This window comes from Mesoplodon mirus (assembly GCF_964341445.2).
Source record: "Mesoplodon mirus genome assembly, chromosome: 15".
Taxonomy (NCBI): Eukaryota; Metazoa; Chordata; class Mammalia; order Artiodactyla; family Ziphiidae; genus Mesoplodon; species Mesoplodon mirus.
The window spans coordinates 49,528,921-49,549,196 of NC_138991.1; the positions used below are offsets into that span (position 1 = coordinate 49,528,921).

At 42.0% G+C, this 20,276-nt stretch overlaps 1 protein-coding gene across 1 annotated transcript in view; it reads left to right on the forward strand.

Moving 5' to 3' along the window:
* The window catches only part of DNAH3 (dynein axonemal heavy chain 3), a 170,133-nt gene that overhangs the window by 148,171 nt on the left and 1,686 nt on the right, over nucleotides 1-20,276 (forward strand). Inside the window, 9 exon segments of the mRNA XM_082644527.1 lie at nucleotides 3,792-3,871; nucleotides 3,874-4,019; nucleotides 6,931-7,175; nucleotides 8,748-8,864; nucleotides 12,247-12,401; nucleotides 13,264-13,431; nucleotides 15,375-15,517; nucleotides 17,888-18,092; nucleotides 18,805-18,942. Of these exon segments, the coding sequence (XP_082500653.1) occupies nucleotides 3,792-3,871; nucleotides 3,874-4,019; nucleotides 6,931-7,175; nucleotides 8,748-8,864; nucleotides 12,247-12,401; nucleotides 13,264-13,431; nucleotides 15,375-15,517; nucleotides 17,888-18,092; nucleotides 18,805-18,942 (1,397 nt within the window).

Genomic DNA, 20,276 nt, shown 5'->3' on the forward strand with positions numbered 1-20,276 from the left:
ATTCAGCTCGCTACTCCTCCACCGCCTCCTTTATAAAGTTTCCCATCAGCCTTTCACCTAATATGGTGGTTCTCAATCTTGGCTGCACATTGAAATCACCTAGGGAGCTTTAAGAAAATCTCCATGGAAAGACAAATACCATATGATATCACTTATATGTGGAATCTAAAATATGGCACAAATGAACCTATCTATGAAACAGAAACAGACTCGCAGACATAGGGAACAGACTGGTGGTTGCCTAGGGGGTGGGGGGTGGGAGAGGGATGAGTTGGGAGTTCGGGGTTAGTAGATGCAAACTATTATATGTAGAATGGATAAACAATAAGGTCCTATTGTATAGTGCAGGGGACTATATTCAGTATCCTGGGACAGAACATAATGGAAAAGAATATAAAAAAGAATGTATATATGTGTATAACTGAGTCACTTTGCTGTACAGCAGAAATTAACACAACATTGTAAATTAACTATATACTTCAGTAAAAAAAATAAGTCAAAAGCAGTCCGTGAGAAAAACAAGATTATCTCTAAAGAACAGCAGTTAGACTGGCAACAAATGTCTCAATAGCAACAGTGCAATTTGTGGAATAATACCATCATTGTGCTAAAAGAAAATATGCAAACATAAAATCTGTCTTTCAAGAATGAGAGTGAAATAAAGAGAACGTCTCAATTAAAAATTGAAAGAAAGAAAAAAAAAAAGAAAATCTCTATGTGCAGGCCTCACCCTCAACCAATTAAATTAAAATCTTTGTAGGTGAGACCCAGGCACTGTTTTTGTTTGTTTGTTTGTTTTTGCGGTACGCTGGCCTCTCACTGTTGTGGCCTCTCCCGTTGCGGAGCACAGGCTCTGGACGCGCAGGCTCAGCGGCCATGGCTCACGGGCCCAGCCGCTCCATGGCATGTGGGATCTTCCCGGACCGGGGCACGAACCCATGTCCCCTGCATCAACAGGTGGACTCTCAACCACTGAGCCACCAGGGAAGCCCAGGCACTGTGTTTTATAAAGCTTTTCAGGTAATTTCAGTGTGCAGCCAATGGGAACCACTGACCTAATGGTTTTATCAGCCTTAGAAAATCATTACCCAGATCCATTATTTCATTAGGGGCTGCAAAATGATGATATTTTAATTCTATCATTCCTCCCACATTTATTAGCTGGAACTCTTCTATAAAGAATAATTTTTCTTTATCAACTCTTTGGTTTACTCTAAATATAGTTCAAAAAGGACAGGCAGAAAAGATGCTTGGTTCATACTCTTTATTTACCAGCTTTCAGAATAATGAATTGGTGCCCTAGTAACCTCCAAAGTTACTTAAGCACTAAGATGGGGTTTTTTGGTACAATTATTAATGTATTGGTTTTAACATATTGGATGTTTCAAATATAGTGGTATTTTACTCCACTGCTGTCATTATTCTTTTTGATGCTCAGATTATTCAGTCTTTGGCCTGTGGTAGCACCTCTGTGTCAATATCCTTTTCACATACCCCAGTGGTTTTTGATAACTTCCTTGCCGTGTAGAACTACCATATATATTTCAGGCTTATCGTGAACAAACGTTTCTCCAAGGAACTCCAGTTCCTTTAGCAGGTGATGGTATTTGGAGACCTGGGGTTCCCAACACTACTGAATGCATCATTGATTGCAGACCTTACTTTCCACTAATTCTCTTTTTGGCTGTATCTAACCTGCTTTGTTAATCAGTGCTTTGAGTTTTTATCTTCAATGACAGTGCTTTCCATTTCTAGAGGTTTTGTTTTGTTCCAAATCCATGTATTTTTTTTTTTCCATAGAACTCTGAATTTTAGGCTACTGACTCAAGAAGCAATGTGGAAGCTTATCACTGGCCTGGAGCTTGGGTGGAAAAAGTAAACAATTCTTCAGTGAGAAATTAAAACTCCAAGCCTATGCTACATGCAGATGAGGGGTGTAGATTTACAGTACCCTATGGTATGGGATTCTCAAGCTGAGAAATTTCCCATAAAATTGATCCAGAATGGCAAGACGCTGGGGACACCAGTGTCTGCATATGCAAAATTGTTCTGTTAGGGCACTCCTAAAACCCAAGATATATCAGACTCCCACAGAATAACACAAACTTGCTGATTGTGAACTCAACAATAAAAATATTATAAACTACATGAGGAAATACATCACTATAAGGCATAATCAGCACATGAACAATCAAAAGAATTAACCCCCAGTATTATGGGGGTATTATGGGCTGAATTGTGTCCCTCCCAAATCTGTATGTTAAAACCTAATTCCCAGTACCTCAGAATGTGACTGTATTTGGAGATAAAGTCCTTAAAGAGTTAGTTGTGAGGTCATTAGGGTAGGTCCAAATCCAATATGACTGGTGTCCTTATAAGAGAAGATTAGAACACAGACACACTGACAGGAAGAAGACCATGTAAGGACACAGTGAAAATATGACATGAGAAAATGGCCACAAACAAGCCAGGGAGAGAAGCCGCAGAGGAAACCAACCCTGCCAGCACCTTGATTTTGGATTTCTAGCCTCCAGAATTGAGAGAAAATAGATTTCTGTTGTTTAAGCCACCCAATCTTTGGTTGTTTGTTATGGCAGCCCTAGCAGATTAATATTGTCTCTAAAAAAGATCATAAAAGAAACTCATCTAAAAATCATTAAAGAAAGAACACAAAGCAGATTTCTGGCCTTCTTACATGAGAGTGCAGCCGTTTGAGGATCCTAACTTTATAAAAAAGTCTCAGATCTAGCGTCCCACCCTGGGTAAGGGCAAAGCTATATTCCCTGTGGACAAACTCCAACCACTAGACTGGTTAAATAAAGTATGGTATTTTCCAAAGGTGAAATACTATGTAACCATGAAAAAGAATATAGCCTTTATATATGTACTGATGTGGAAAAGATCTAAGTGAAAAAAGCAAATATAGTGTTCTACAATTCATGTAAGTATAATAGAGTATACATATTTACTTAAATGCGTGAAATATCTCTGGAAGGACTCACAAAAAGGTGTAACATCAGCTGCCTCTGAGGAAAAAAGATGTGAAAGAGATCTATTTGAAATTTCACTGTCCAAATACCTGTTTTCCTAGTAAAATAAATTTACAAAAACCCAGTTCCTAAATGAACTTATTTGCAAAACAGAAATAGAGTCACAGATGTAGAAAACAAACTTATGGTTACCAGAGGGTAAGGGGGGGGAGGGATAAATTGAGAGATTGGGATTGACATATACACACTACTATATCTAAAATAGATAACTAATAAGGACCAACTGTATAGCACAGGGAACTCTTACTCAATACTCTGTAATGGTCAATATGGGAAATAATCTAAAAAAGAGTGGGTATATGTATATGTATAACTGATTCAGTTTGCTGTACACCTGAATCTAACACAACATTGTAAATCAACTATACTCCAATAAAAATTAAAAAAAAAAGAAAAACCCAGTTCTTAGTTCTTTGGCTATGTGCTAACCTTTCTAGTTTGGAGTTCCCTCTTCATTTTTGGCACCTGGGAATTTCTCTTCCTTTCAAACTCTTATTATTATTTTTTTTCAGTTTGTGTCTTTTTTTTTTTTTCATGAAGAACGTCTATCTATTTAAAGCAAAAGAAGAATCAGTAGTATCTTCGTTCACTATCTTACCAGAAGTCTAAAGCTTCCTCAGAAAGATGCTAATTTCATAATTAACAAAAGCCAGTGGCTTTCTTTCTGAGTCCAGAATTTTAATGTAACCCCTTCTTCTGTGTTGTTATTTTTAATACGGTCTTTTTTCTTCCTGATCTCAGGCCTGCTGAAATTTGCTGATGATCTTGGCATGGGAGGTGCCAAAACACAGACCATCTCCCTTGGCCAAGGCCAAGGCCCTATATTGCTGCCAAAATGATTAACACTGCTATCAAAGATGGGACCTGGGTGGTCTTACAGAACTGTCATCTGGCCACGAGCTGGATGCCTGTGCTGGAGAAGATCTATGAGGAGGTGATTGTTCCTGAGAGCACCAATATGGGATTCAGGTGAGATGCTGCCCCACCACTGTGTCTCTGGGCCCCACCCTTGAGTTCCAGACATCATGCTAATGGCTGGGAATGCAAAGATGAACAAGACACAGTTCTACCCTTAAAGAAGCTCTCAGTCTAGTAGAAGGCAGACCATAGATGAATAATGTTGATACCATGCAATACCTGCTGTACTTGTTTGAATAAGAATGGAAAAGGGAGGGAAAATTTGGGGAAGACCTGGAGTACCGAAAGATGAATAGGAGTTTTCCAGGAAGGACATTCCAGGCAGAAAGGGCAGCATTTATAAAAGCAAAGGAAAGACCAAGAAGTTATCCTATGATTCCTGGTTATACACCGTGAGAAATTGTTTTGGGGAGGTGATAGGAGATGTGCCTGGGAAGGTAGATTAAATGCCAGCAAATCGGAGTGTTAAAACTTATTTGCCTAAAAACAAAAAAAATCCACCTGTAGTCTAGGCACTTGATCTATCCCATACTTGTTTAGATCCATGGAATTTTAATCATTATTGGAAACAGCTATTTATTTTCTGTGAACTTTAAAGCCCAGCAAGACTGGGCCTAAGTATTTGCATTTAGAGAATGAGATGAAACAGACTTCAAAGCCCCTTTTAACTCAAATGTTCAGTGATTCTTTCATTCTGGGCCAAGGGTCAGCAAACTATGGCCAAATCCAGTCTGCTGCCTGTGTTTGTACAGCTTGCAATCTGAGAATAGCTTTTACATTTTTTATGGTTGAAAAAAATTGAAAGAAGTATATTTCATGACATGTGAAAATTATATGAAATTCAAATTTCAGTGTCTATAAATAAAGTTTTATTGAAATACAGCCATGTTCACTCATATACTGTCTACGACTGCTTTTATGCTTCAAGTAGTTGTGACAGAGACCATATGGCATGCAAAGTCTAAAACATTTACTCTTTGATCCTTCATAGGAAAAGTTTGCCAACTCCTGCTCTAGGCAACAAAGTTTGCCGGTTATTTTTATTTTAGTCATGCCTGCCTGAAAATAGAAAAGTGTTTGGTGTTTATTTACAAAGCCAGATTAGGCCGTAGTTGATTGTATTCATGTAAGGCTCATATAAGATTCATGTAAGAGTTTAAGAGGAAATCCATTAATTTCAAGGATTCTATTTGGTTTTGGATGCTGAGTTGACTCATTGACCATCAATGACATACTCAATGAAGAAAAAATTATTCATGTTGACATTTAAGGTCTCCTGTAATATGATCTTAACCCAAGTCACACACTCAAGTGCCTATACAATGAGGAATGTAACATAAATTAGTGAAGAGGACTGGGCACAAGAAATATTCCACTTTCCACAGTACAATAGCTATCATCATGGACAGTCAGCCTCAGTGTTGAATACCGATAGAGAGTGGTGGGGACTGTGGTGAACTAGAGGCACATGCCCTGTAGAGAAGAACAGTTACTGCCTACTACCAGCTGTTGCCAAGCAGGAATACAGGCCTCTTGTATCCAGATTTTATGACTATTTTAAAGGAAAGACGGGAATCTAGAACTTTAAAAGAAAGCCCTAGATTTTTAAAAGTTGGCAACTACTTCAAAAATATGTTACAGCATTGTGTTGGTTTGCATGGTGAGAGTTAAACATCACCCATCTGCAGACTGAAGTCAGGCCACAGGCCCCCAGGTTATGGCCTCTTCCCTCCCCTCTGAGGCCTGTGCCTGGACCACAGCAGGCTGCCCACTATAGGCCTTGCCACATCCCCAACTTTTCCTCCTCCGTGCAGTTGCTCAGCCTGTGTCCTGTGTCTTTAATGACCTTCCATCCCCAAATCCTCCTGTTGGAAACCTCTCTAATGTCTAGCAAAAAAGAAAAACAAACCCACAAAAATGAAACAAAACAGGATGCCACAGTGTGTATGTAACCTGAGCTTGAGTAAGAAAAACAAATGAATAAAAGCCTGGAAGACAATATGCCAAAATGTTAACCTGTAGATGGTAAAATCATGTATTTTTTTCCTTTCTAAATACTTTTACCTATGCTCCCATTTCTCATGGGCATAGATATATTTTTATTATTTAAGAAAAGAAATCTTCCATATTCTCAAGACCCATTTCTAATGCCATTGGCCTCTATGACAGGGGTCAGCAAACTTTTCCTATAAGGGCCCAGATAGTAAATATTTTAGGTTTTGCAGGACATGTTGTCAGTTGCAACTATTCAGCTGTGCTGTTGTGGCATGAAAGCATCCATAAATAATTTGTAAATGAAGAGTTGTGGCCATGTTCCAATAATATTTTATTTACAAAAACAGGCTAAGGCTAGATTTGGCTCCCTGGCAGTAGTTTGCAGACTTTTGCTCTCTCCACCCCGTGGAAATCTCTTCTTCCCATGGACCCCAATGGCCCATTATTTCCCTCCCTCCCTGTGGTCTTGATTTTATAACTCCTTGGCATTCTGTTTGCTTGTCTTTTCTCCCCTCCCCAGCTCCCATTTCCCCTCCTAGCAGCAAGGCTGTGAGTATCTAGAAGCAAGAAACAATTCTTTGCTCATTTCGGCCACTCCTGGAGTGCCAGGTGTAGTATTTGACCATAATAGGTGCTCAGAAAGTCCAGCAGGGCAGGAACATGGTGTAGTGAATAGGACAGGGCCTTTGGAGTCAGGGAGCCCTGAGTTCATCTCAGTTCTGCTGCTTCTAAGTGGTGTGTCCTTGAAAACCCCACTTGACTTCTCCATGTCTCTGTTTCCTCACTGGTAAAGGGGATCATAGGGTGGCTGTGAGGATTAAAGTAAATGAAGGGACATAAATTAAATTCTTAGCATGGGGTTCAGCATCTAGTGATGCTTAATAAATGGTAGTTATTATTTTTTGTTACTGTTTTTCAATATAATGTATTGCATTGCTGTAAATAATTGGGTCTCTTGTTCTTCCAGACTCTGGTTAACCAGCTATCCATCAGAGAAGTTTCCAGTCAGCATCCTCCAGAATGGGATTAAAATGACCAATGAGCCCCCCAAAGGGCTCCGGGCCAACCTTTTGCGCTCTTACCTCAATGACCCCATCTCAGACCCCGTGTTCTTCCAAAGCTGTACAAAAGCAGTGATGTGGCAAAAGCTGTTGTTTAGCCTTTGCTTCTTCCATGCCGTCGTTCAAAAGAGGAGAAATTCTGGACCCCTAGGTGAGAGATGACAGCATACCTGGATTGCCCGGGGGAAAGATCACAGACAGATACAGGGGTGCGTTCAAGTTTGTACTCAGGGTTGCCAGTAAAATAGGGTATAAGTATGTTCCATGCAATATTTGGGACATATTTATACTAAATATGATTTGTCGTTTATCTGAAATTAAATTTCACTGAGTGTCCCTGTATTTTTACTTAACAAGTCTGGCACTCCTATAACCAGGTCAATATCAATGTCAGGGAAAGAGGTGATGCTTCAGAATCAGAGGTCCTCTAATTACTGAAGTAATATGATAATGAGAAGAGTGGAGGCCCTTCCCTTTGGTGTATTTGCCTAGCTTGGGTATCACGGCCACTCTCCAGGGAATCGTCACCAGGTAATTTATAAAATTTTAGGTTGCTCTCTTTACCTGTGCATAACAATGAAAGAAATACAGCTGGGACATCTGTTTGTGTTTCTCCTTGAAAAAATAAACATACATTTCTTTATTAATGTAACTTATCCATGGCCTAACTTAAGTGACTCAATATTCTTGTTAGAGCAGATCATCTGCTAAATACAGATCCCATATCACCATGGTTTTAAGGCTGGATTATTTTTCTCTCACCCATGGGCTGCGTCTGATTCTTTTCTTGAAATGACCCACCTTAAGGTATTCTTAGCCATTCTTTTGGGTTACAAAAGGAGGCAAATTGTCCTTTTGGTGATTCTCTCAGAACATCCTCTTTCCTTCTACCTGCCCCAGTTAGCTCCACAGACCACCTGACCCTTCAACTGAGGGTTTCAGAGGTGAGACAGCCAAAGGGGACACTCCCTCTACATCTGCATCTCACACACCACATTCTCCCACCACCATTCTCCCACCCGTGCCAGACCTCCAAACATCCATACAACAGTTTGGCTTATAGTCAACTGCCCAGTTGTGTTCTCTTTGCCAGAACCGAAGTTTTTGTTGTCTTATTGTATTTTTAATTTGAATGTGAATGTTTAGGAGGAAATTAAACATCTCCATTGAGCACAGGTCCTACCATACCCTAGTGTCTTACATCCGGCCTGATTCATACATTTATGTCACTTGTGCAGCCCCACTGGGCATTTACCATTATAACACTTGAAAATACAAGCAATAGTTTCTTCAAGGCCAGCCATCTAGTTCTCCCATGAGTGGGAGGAGGGGAATTCCCAAAGCTAACTTAGTTCTATTGCCCAATCACAGATAGTGCTCTCTAGCTATGCTTTGGTGTTATTTTTGGCGTTCTGTGCATTACCACAGTATTTCTGCCAGGGTGAATAACTCTCATTCCACAAATCCCAGGATGTTAACATCTTCCTTATCAAATGGGGGAGATCCATAAGGAAATTGACTTTAGAATGGATGTTTTCTCAGGCAGAATGTCTCCCACGTTGGCAGTAAATGTCAAAGCTAATAGTTGGCATGGTGCTTGATATTCACAGGGCTGAAAGAAGCTCTTGATCCATAATGATGCTTAATTCCACCAGATCAATCTCTGAGTGGAAATTAAGAGCTCTCATCCCTGAAGCATCTAATTTATCTCTGCCTCATGCAGGTTGGAATATTCCTTATGAATTCAACGAATCCGACCTGAGGATTAGTATGAGGCAGACCCAGATGTTTCTGAATGACTACAAGGAGGTGCCGTTGGATGCTCTGACCTACCTGACAGGTATTTACGGAAGGAGGCTTTGGCAACCATAAACGTCCACGATTATGCTCCACCTTCCTCCTCCTCTGCTTCCACCTCCATTTGTTTACTTACTCACTCATGCTTTCAACAGACATGGAGCTCTTAATGATGCTGGTCCCCACGCTGGATATTGTAAAACAAACAAACCAACAAAAACAAAACACACACACAGAAAAATCAAGATCAATCCCTCCCTTTAAGGGGTGCACAGTCTAAAAAGCGAGGGAAATACAACAAAATCAATAACAGTACAGTGATAAGTTCAGTAAGAGAAACATAAGATAGCACAATGGTTAAATTTCAGACATGGGGTGGGGATGATTAGGGAAAACTTCCTGAAGGCGTGAAAGATGGTTTTGAGGGATAAGTAGGAGTTTTACAAGTGGAAGAAGAAAGCAGGGGCAGGTGGTGGGAAAAAGGAAGGAGAGCAGTCCCAGCAGAGGTACCCTGAGGTGAAAATGACATGTGCTGTTTTGTATTAAAGCAATTCATCAGCAATCTTTTATCAGTCATCCAGTATATACTAGTACATAATATGGAAGAATGTAAATATATAAGACTTGGTCACTGCCCTCAAGAAGCACACCATGTAATCCCAGAGATAGGAGGTAAACTATAGATGAGCTAAATGAATGGATTACCATGGCCAAAAGTCAAAATGCAGCTCAATAGAAAAACCTGGGCATCTTCCAGGTCACACACAAGTTCCTCCCTCAACTCTGGATCCTTTCCCCAGTCATACGGCAGGCACTTTATCTACATCATTCAGTCTTCACAGCAATCTTATGAGCTTCACTTTAGTGACCCTGTTTTACAACTGACAAGACCGAGGCCTTAGAGCAGTGGTTCTCAACCAAGGGTGATTTTGTCTCCTAGGGGACATCTGACAAACTGAGGAGACATTTTTTGTTGTCACAACTAAATGGATGTGCTACTGGGTAGAGGCCAAGGATGCTGCTAAACATCCTACAATGCACAGGACAGCCCCCTACAACACAGAGCTACCCAGTCCAACATGTTAATCGTGCCAAGATTGAGAAATCCTGCTTTAGAGTGATTAAATTCATTTGTAAAAGGTGACAGAGACCTTAACTCAGCAGAGTGTCTCCTAAACCAAAACCCCAAGTGACACACAACATAAGTTCAGTGGATTTTAGTTAGGTGAAAGAACTTTTCCAAAGAAGTGAGCCATATTCCCATTATTCCAGACCACACAGAAGCACATCCCAGAGCTCCCCTTCAGATCACAGAATGAGTGCATAATTGCCCTGGGATGAGGTCTTAGTATTGAACTGCCTGCCGCTCATAAACCAACCTGCTCCAACTGTGCCAGCTGGCTTGAGGATAGTCACTTTCCAACTGCACCAGTCAGGATAGACTAGTTAGTCTGAGATAACAAGCAATCCCCAAATCTCAAGGGTGTAAGACATTTCTTGCCCATTCTGCATGTCCAGTGTGAATTGGCAAGGGTCTCTGCTCATTGTAATTATCTATCAGGGGCACAGTTGGCAAAGGCTCCACCAACTTTTGATGCCACCATCTCAACATACACTTATGTGGTCACTGCCACAGGGTAGCACTGAAAAGCTCATGCCAGGAGTTAAATGTGCAAGAACTTGTCACCTGGCCCCACCTCACTGCCAGAGGCCCCGGGAGTTATAACCTTCCTATGTACCTGGAAGGAAAGAAGATCAGATAGAGATGATTATTAGAGCTCTGTACTGACCGCAAGAGACAGACTAACCAAAGAGACAGGTCTTATTTGGAGAGTGGTTATCGAATTAGATGGGCCAAAGTCAAATACATTCTTAATCTGGTACCCCCAACCCTGTAGCAGAGCCAATGGAGAATCTAGAAGAGATATAGGCACATCCAGACCCCTTTAGGAACTTGTGCTCTTGCTACAAAGAGGAGACATATAAGTAAAGAAATGTACCTTCCTTCATAAACATAAAACCCAGAGCCTATAAGGGTATCCCCTGAAGTAAAATTTGCTGATGAGAGAGTGGAGGTGGGACCCTGAATCATGACTCTGTACCTAAGGTTTACCTTCACTTGTAGTCCCTCTTTGGTACTCTCTAGCACTGCCATGCTGACTTCAGGGGGGAGCTACTCTCCCTTTAATATTATAGTTCTAGTGTTGTCATAAATCTCTTTACAGCTGGGACAAACTATAATGTTCAAACTAAACTTTGCTAAAGGCCTGAGAGGTCAACAGAGAGAGAGATCTAGATGGTCTGGCTTAAGGTCAAACAGTTTTTGTAGGGCTCAAATTACTCAGTAGGTATGAGCTTACCCTTAGTCTCTTACTTCTTCCTTAATGAGCCACCAGGATGCTCCTCCTAGACATTTAGACCCCTCCAATACCAAGAGAGGCTGAGGCCTCCTCAACTTGAGTCATACTTCCTGTTTCATGTCCGTAGACCTTCCCCTTCCTAGAATGATTGGAATTGGAAATGAGCCCACCCTTCAGAGGAGCCCTTGCATGCAAACACACACCACACACACACACACACACACACACACACACACAGAGATGTCTTTTCCTTGCAGACTAGTGTGTTGTCCCCAGCTTCCAGATACCAGGTGGTACCCACATACTGTGGAATCTGATCCAGCTAGAAAATGTATCCTGGGTTGGTGAGACGGATTTGATGGCCCCTCAAAAAATTACCTAATTCTTTTTGTAGAAATCTGAGTGTAGAAACCTGAGTCTCAGAGAATGATGTTGATGATGGGGATGGGGGTAGGAGAGTCATATCCCAAAGAAGTATATATAGGATAATCTTAATTTTCTAAACTATATGTATTTGTAAAAGCTGTAATTGAATGCTTTCTATATGCTAAGCATTGTACTAAATGCTTTATAAGCGTTGTTAACCACAACGATGTAAGATAGGTATGCAGTTATCTCTACTTCTAGACAGATGAGAAACTGCTAATAAATGGCAAAAGTTGGAGCCCAGAAACTGGCTGTAATTGGAGCTCAGTACTGTCTCATGCCAGAGTTCTTGCCCTGAACCACATTTCTATAATGCCTTTCACATTTATGTACACATACACCCAAATGTCCAGACAAATGTCTGGAAGATGCCTAAATGTTAACAGTTACCTTTGTTGGAATTATTGGTGATTGTATTGCTTTTCTTTCAGTTTATCACTATTTTCTAATTTCTAATATGGTGAACATGTATTATTTTTGTAGCAACCATAATACCAAAAAGGCCTGGTCTCATCCCAAGCTGAGCATGGTTTTAGCAACCCTGTGTCTCAGCAGAGCTCCTTGGCTGGAAGAATCCTCTATTTTAGGTTATTGACCAAGTTCATTATGGGCTCAACTTCTTCTGTTGGTTGTCCCCAGGGGAATGTAATTATGGAGGCAGAGTGACAGATGACAAAGACAGAAGGCTCCTGCTATCCCTTCTGCCCACGTTCTACTGTAAGGATATTGAGCAGGACCATTACTGTCTTGCTCCTGGAGACACTTACTACATCCCTTCTCATGGCTCCTACCAGGTGAGGGGCAGGGGAGGGAGAGGTCCCTCTGTCCCCCCAGAGGGGCTTGGCAGTCTCCATGTGGCTAGGGTTGCAGTGTATCCAAGGAGGGCCCAGGGATAGCTTGGGCTTCCTGACTCAGGTCCATAAGCTATTTCAAATCTTCCCAAAAGCCTACAAGATAGATATTATTACTGTTTAATGGATGCTGGGCATTTGGTAGACAAGATCTTTCAAAATATCTTTCCATCTGGGGAGAAGGGGGAGGGATGTTTAAGATGAAGCCTTGGTGGTGAACAGGATGGAAATTGCTACTTGAAATCAAAGGTTCAGAAGGTGGCAAAGGGAGGGACAGAAAAACTGGATGGGAGAATGATAAAAGGAAGAAGAAAACAAGAAATCTGAAGGCAGAATGAAAAGGGCTTACTTTCATCGAGTACCTGTTAATGTGCCAAAGCCTTATTCCTTCATAACCTCATTCATTTTCCCACTTACAGATAAGGAAACTGGGCTTTCAGGTGACTAGCTCAAGGTTACACAGTTGGTTTAAGATGGAGCTAGGATCCAAATCCTGTTCTGCCTGAATCCAAACCCAGTTTTTGTCTCCAAAGCTAAGACTGCTGGGGGAGCAGGGAGGAAGCCAGCAGAGGTGGGAGGGGAGATATTCAGTCGATCTACCTTCATACTCATGCTCACTCCTCCGAAACCTGTATGAGGGAAAGCTTGGAATGTCTTGGCCCCAGCGTTGTGTGCGTGTGTGCGTCTGTGGCCTGTGCTACCGAAACAGTGTGATTCCTGCGTGGGTCTGCTCTGGCAAAACCTTGGGTGATCTGTGGGACCCCAAGGAACCTGAACTTATGTCAACTGAAGATTTCCTTTCCAGTCCTATATTGAATATCTCAGGAACCTCTCTATCACAGCCCACCCAGACGTGTTTGGCCTGCACGAGAATGCCGATATCACCAAAGACAACCAGGAAACCAACCAGCTGTTTCAAGGGGTGCTGCTGACCCTCCCTAGGCAGTCAGGAGGGAGTGGCAAGTCCCCTCAGGTAACCAGGCTTGAGTTCAATTTCCCAGGCAATTTTTCATCTAGTGGGCATGCAGGATTGTGGCTGATGACCAAGAAGGCAGAAGAGTGGAGGCCTGGCAGACCCCTGAGGGAGGATATGGGTGCTCTGGTCTTACTGCTGAGAGTCTTTAAATACTGAGCTGGAAGAGCACCAGTGTTTCTAAAATGTCAGCTATTCCTATATAACCTTCATGATTCATTGCTATATCCACATATCATCTGTATTCCATTTACATAATACTTAAAACTAAATCTCTTTTGCTTAAAAACATTTATTTAAAAAACTGCACATCAGGAAAATAAGTGGAAACCCAGTACCATTTCCATAATATCGTGACAGCCACAAAAACAAAACAAAGGCTAAACATTAGTAGGTTCTTCCAGATGCTGCTGCTGCTGTCTTTCTGGCTCCTTGGGAAAACGGGAGGATCAGCAAGTGTTACAGAGCAGTCTCAGCCCTGACCTGAGACTTTCTCCTTGAAGGGAATGAAAAGAAAAGGGTAGCCAAAACTTGACAAGAGAGTGACTTTCTCATCACGTGATTCAACATTATTTGCTCTATGTCCTGGAAACACCTGGAATCATTTTGGGTGTCTCTTGTGATCATTCCACACATTGTGAAGGACTGATCCTGTCCACCCTCCTTGGTCTACAGATGAGGGCAAAACAAACCCTACAAGAAGTGACCCACTTCAAGGCATTCAGAAACACAGAGGCAGTGCCAGGCCCAGAACCACATCTCCTGACTCCACCCTGATCTCTCCTTTCCTTCTCTTCCCTTCTCCAGCTTCTGAGCTACTCCATGTTCAACCCTGCTCAGCTGTGGACTTTGCATACAGTTGGCCTTGCATATCCACAGGTTCTGCATCCTTGAATTAGACCAAAGATTGAAATATTCAGAAAAAAAATTCCAGAAATTTCCAAAAAGCAAAACTTGCATTCACCCCACTTCAGCAATTATTAAAAAGCATTTACATTGTACTCACAATTATTTACATAGCATTTAATTGTATTAGGTATTATAAGTAATCTAGAAATGATTTAAAGTAGGGGGGGAGGGGTGATGTGTGTAGGTTCTATGCAAATACTACACCATTTTCTATTAGGGACTTGACCATCTGTGGAGTTTGGTCTTGCAGCCAATCCCTAGTTGATACCAAGGGATGATTGTATTTGGTTTCTCAGTTTGGTTCATACTACCATAAGTGGTAATATGTGTGAAGATAAAGCAGCCTGGTTTGTGTGTCTCAGCTTAGGGATGGAAATTCCCCTCACAGTGGGAAGAGGGAAGGAAGTGTACATTCCAGCCTCCTCGAGCCAAAGGATGGCAGAGCTGTGTTTCTCTCCCACACCCACACCCACGTCCCACTCCTCCTCTTCCTACTCTTCCTCTAGGCCTATCCCCTCCCTACTTGGCTAAACTCACTGCCATGGGCTATTCTTAATGCTGAGGAATGGCCTACTGCCTTCCCAGGTGTCCATGTCACTGGCACAGAGCAAAGTCCCACCTGCACCAGGAGCTGGTCCTAAGGGGCTGGCTATGAGAGCCTTGGGAGATTGTCTCCCAGGGGTGACCTTGAAGATTGGAGGAGTTCTGCAGGGTTCAGCACTGCCCTGAGCCTACCTGGCTCGCTGAGCACGAATTCCCCACCTGGCCCTCAGGCCCTTGCTCAGGACTTTCATTTTTCAGCTTAGAGGTGATGTCTTCCCTAAGGCTGGGGGCAGGGGTGGGGGTGTGGGAGTGGGTGGGATGGGTATCCTCCTTCCCCTCAGGGCAGAATTGGCTTCTGTAGGAGAGTTCCCAGAAAGGTCCTGTAGACTGTGTTTAAAAAGACAAAGGCTCACTGCTTCAGGTTTAACCGGACGAAGCCACAGCCCGCTGGCCTTGTGTCTCATTCACCTCTCTAATGCTTACACTTTAAGGAAGTGGTTGAGGAGCTGGCCCAGGACCTACTCTCCAAGCTTCCCAATGACTTTGACTTGGAGTTGGTCGTGAAGTTGTACCCTGTGGTCTATGATGAATCTATGAACACTGTCCTAAGGCAAGAGATCATCAGATTCAACAGGTGGGCTGTATGGTCTTACTTGGATCCTGGGAGTTAGTGTGAGGGGTAGCATCTAATGGGCAGTAACTAGAATGGATACTTGATAAGGGTTGCTGTGCAGAGTTGGTTTGCCCTACCTTGTAGGGAGGGCTGTAAATAGGGCCATCCCAGCATGTGTTGGCCCAGGGTTAAATCAGTTCCTTCTATTCATTCTCTCTTGTTCATTCATATGACATCTGTAAACTGGGGTTAAAACCAATACCAAGCACAGGCTAATAGTAAAAGTAATCATTAAAGCCACTTTTATTGAGCCTTTAGTGCTAGATATGGCTCCAAGCACCACTCATGCCTTTGCATTCAAACCACACAACAGTCTTTAAAAATATGCACAGTTAGTAATCCCTCTACCACTATTTTACAAATGAGAAAACTGAGACAGAAGGGCTAAGTAACTTGCTCAAGGTCACACAGTCATTCAGTGGCAGAACTGAGTTTGAATCCAGGCTCTCTGATTCCAGAGCCCATGCACTTAGCCAGTATGTGAAATCAGGGTAAACTTAGAAAGGGGTGAGGAACAGTTCATCCCATTGCCGCTACCACAGGGGTAAGGAAGGGCTATTATAAGATGGCCATGGGGCTAAGGGTCTCTGGCCTTCTATTCTAGTCCCTCCTCACTTCTCCTCCAGGTACTAGAGCATAGAGCCCAGTGGGATCACCTTGATTTGATTTCTAGATAGTCAAAACTGAAAGAGTTCCCAAACACCATCTAGGCCAGATTAGGAAATTCATCACTTCTGCCTCCAAGTCAAGGTTCTTGCTGCTCCAAATACTCTTAAGTGCTGCTGTCTCCATTTTGCTTCATTGGTCATTGCTCAGTTTTAGGGACAGTCCTGATGCCGAAAGCCTGGTGAACTTGAAGAATGTCAACTAAGAATTTCTTGAGCCCCTTAGTCTTAGGGTTACTCCCTAGAGTCAGTAGGCAGTTGCCGTGTGGATGACCAAGCGAAGTATGGGGTGTGAGTCAAGGATGCGGACTACTTGAGTCAGATACCTTGGTATGATGGGTTGTAGTCCTCATTCATCCAGACACCAGGCCAATGGCTTTCCTCCTCGGCCACTCATTCTCTGCTAAGGTCACTGGAGCTCTTGGTGGTTACAGGGGCCTTCACTAGCCTTTACCACTGGCCATTGTAATATAAGAAAAGAGGGTAACAGCAATCTTATATTCCAGTGATGCTCAGGATTAACTACTTTGGGCAATATTGTAACATACTTCCCCACTACCTTTTTTTTGCCTACTCACCCAGTGGTATGAGAAGCCCAAAATGACAGTTCAGCTTCCAATTCAGGGGAACCATTATTGTGTCTTCTAGGGCAAATATTCCTTCCTTGAGTACTAAAAATCTTGAAACTAGCAGAGCTCATAGTTTCAAGAATAGAAAGAAAACTTTTTCCAGTAGGTTTCAGGTATAATAGAGGTCTGTGGTATAATCCCACAGAGGGTAGTTTTGCTCTTGACTCCTCAGCCAAGCACATACACCAATAACACGTTTGAACCTTAAATTCCTCTTAATATAAATGTTTAGTGGAATCAGGAATCCCTTTCTTGCATTTGAGCATTCTCATGTCCATTTGGCTGGGATTCCATAAGTCTTTGGACATGACAAGCTCTCTCTGGTAGCAGAGTCTTTGGCACTCTCAGCTGAATTCCCTCTGGACTTGATGAGGCCTCATAACAGAGGCCAGAGAGAGAGAGACAGGCGATCTTGGCATCTTTCAGGCTGCCCTTCAGCTGCCTTTTCTCAGGTATGCATGCACCTCATAGTCTATAAAAAGAACTTTGGCAATATAGATCAGAAGCCTTAAAATTGCATTATCCTTTGACCCAGAAATTCTACTTTTAGTAAGAATATCATTATAAATTTCCACAGTGATTAATATAGATGGATGTTCCTAGTAATGTTGTTTGCAGTGACAACAGTCTAGAAATAATATGTTTCAGTGATAGAGGAACAGTTAAATTAAATGGAACACCTTGCAGTCATTAAAAAGGACGATTTTAGTTTGGTTTCTATTGAATTGGAAAGATGTTCCTTATATGCTAAGAGAGAAAAACAACTTACAAAAAACACATATATAGTATGATCCCATTAAAAAATAATTTGTGTTTACATATAGAAAAATCTAGAAAGATATACATCAAAGTTATCTTTAGGTGGTGAGATAATGGGTGATTTAATTTTTTCTCATCTTTACAATTCTTCTGTCATGAATGTATATTATCTGACTTTTTAAAGGGAGGAAAAGTAAAAGGAGACTTGGAGTCAGTGTACTTGGGGTAGAATGAAGTCACTGGGGAGCCAGGCTGAGTCTGCTCCTTTGTTCTTGCAGATTGACCAAAGTGGTTCGCATAAGCCTCATCGACGTTGGCCGAGCAATTAAAGGGCAGGTTTTGATGTTCTCGGAGCTGGAGGATGTCTTCAGTAGCATGCTTGTGGGTAAAGTGCCAGCCATGTGGATGGCCAAGTCCTACCCATCACTGAAGCCCCTGGGAGGCTACGTGGCTGACCTGCTAGCCTGCTTGGCCTTCTTCCAGGTACCTTGGAGTCAGGGTAACTGGGCACCTGGCATTCTCATTCAGGTGGAGAGGACGTTCTGAAATGATGGATCAGAGGCAGAGGGAGTAGGGCAGCCTCACAGCATCCTGGACTGAGCACCTACTGGAAACAGTCTTACCAGGGTTGAGGGCAGGAGGGAGACTTTTCAAAGTCCCTGAAAAGATTATAGCCTCTAGAGGCAGGAGTGGGAACCAGAATAAATGTCAAAAACTGGTGTCTCATGGGGCACAGCTCATGGGCTAGTAGATAGATTTGGTTTGGTTGCTTGGTTATTTAAAAATTTGAGCTAGCATATGAACACTGGATTGTTACATATCAAAATACAGATGTTTGTCCTGCAAAAACAGGAAGACCTGAAACGATGGACCTGCATTCCTGCATGGCAACTATTGCTGGAGATGAGTGGCTGTGGCTCAGTTTAGACAAGGCACACACTCTCCACTGCTACGGTCCCTACCACGCTCTACCGTATCCCTGACACCCACCTGCACCGTGCTTTTCTTAAAGTAGAGATATATTTCATTGTACTTTCGTTTCAGAGGGGGAAAATATAAGCTAAACTGAGAGGGCTGCCTGTTTCAAGAAAAATGAGAAAAAGCGTATTTCTTTATGGGACTTGTTGTATTACCTGCCTTTGAACAATCTTTGTTGTGTTGTTGACTTTGCATTTTTATTTCTGTGGCTCTCCAGGAATGGATTGACAAAGGGCCTCCTGTGGTCTTTTGGATCTCTGGATTCTACTTTACACAGTCTTTTTTGACAGGTGTCTCTCTGAATTACGCTCGGAAATACGCCATCCCCATTGACCACATCGGATTTGAGTTTGAGGTAAGGGGCGTCTTGAGTTAGATCAACTCAAAGGGCCAACCAGAGAAAGCAGTGCTGTCCCTTTCCTTGAGTCCAAACATTTGGATCTGTTAAGGCTCAAATACTTCCGAGATGGTACAAATGAATTATTTAGCATGACTTAAAGTAGCTCCAAAAGTTATTCCCAACAGAATCAGAGGATTCCTAAGCCTTTGTCTCTGTGTGTATAAAAAGGAATCTTTCCAGAGGAAAATTCTGCCACAGTTCTACAGAGAAAAATGAAAGCACCTTCCACATTGCTTATTCAACATGGTGGACTCTTCATTTGGAAGGATGTTAATGGTCTTGTGTAGTGCTTTGCTTAAAGTCAAAGGAATGGCCAATAGTCAAGTATCACCCAGTCCATATTTGGAGAGAAAGTAGTAAGATGGACTGTTATAGAGCATTGTAGAATTTTAAATTCTATAGAAAGATTCTTTGAAATCATCTAGTCCGGAGGTCACAAACTGATTGCCCTAGGTCTTTATTTAGTTTATAAATGAACTTACCTTGATTGGCCTTTGAAGACAATGCTAGGCCAAAATTAATGCAATAAGAAAGCAAAATAACGGGAATAAACACTGGAAAAAAGATAAAACTATCGTTTTTTGATGTTGAAATGATTGTATACCTAGAAATCCTAAAAACACACCTATCAGAATTAATAGAATTTGTAAGATGACTGGATACTGGTTAAATATACAAAAATCCTTTTCCTATTCTAGCAATAAATACTTAGAAATAGAAATGGGAAAAACATTCCATTAACAATAACAAAAAGATTAGAATTTGAATGATTTTAAATGGAGCTCGTGCTCTCTGCTTCACCATAATCCCCTCCACCCCGCTATTCTCCTACACCTAGACCATTTTCTGCATTTACCAGAAGAAATTTATCACCTCTGAATCTAAACAGTTGTATGCTGGAGCTGGCTCATACTAACTCACCAGAACCTGTTAAAGCTGGTTGTTAAACAATTGATAGGCTGAAATTGACCATGGTGGGAGTCTTTATGCCACAGAAATTGACAGAAACTACAAATCAAGCTTTCACTTCTCCTGCTAGAGAACTGTTTTACCAGCATGCATCTGAACCTAACCCCTCACTACAGATCCAGGTTCAGAAAGAGGAAAGATTGTGCAAGGCCACTAAGCTAGGTAACAGTTAATGTGGCCTCCTGGCTCTTACTTTAGTGCATTCTCTGTGCCTGCCATATATAAGGGCAGCATGCTAACTAGATATCAGACCTGGCCCATGTAGCAGGCAGGAATATTATCAGAGAAGCCCCAGTGTCCTGGGAAATGCATCCTGGGAA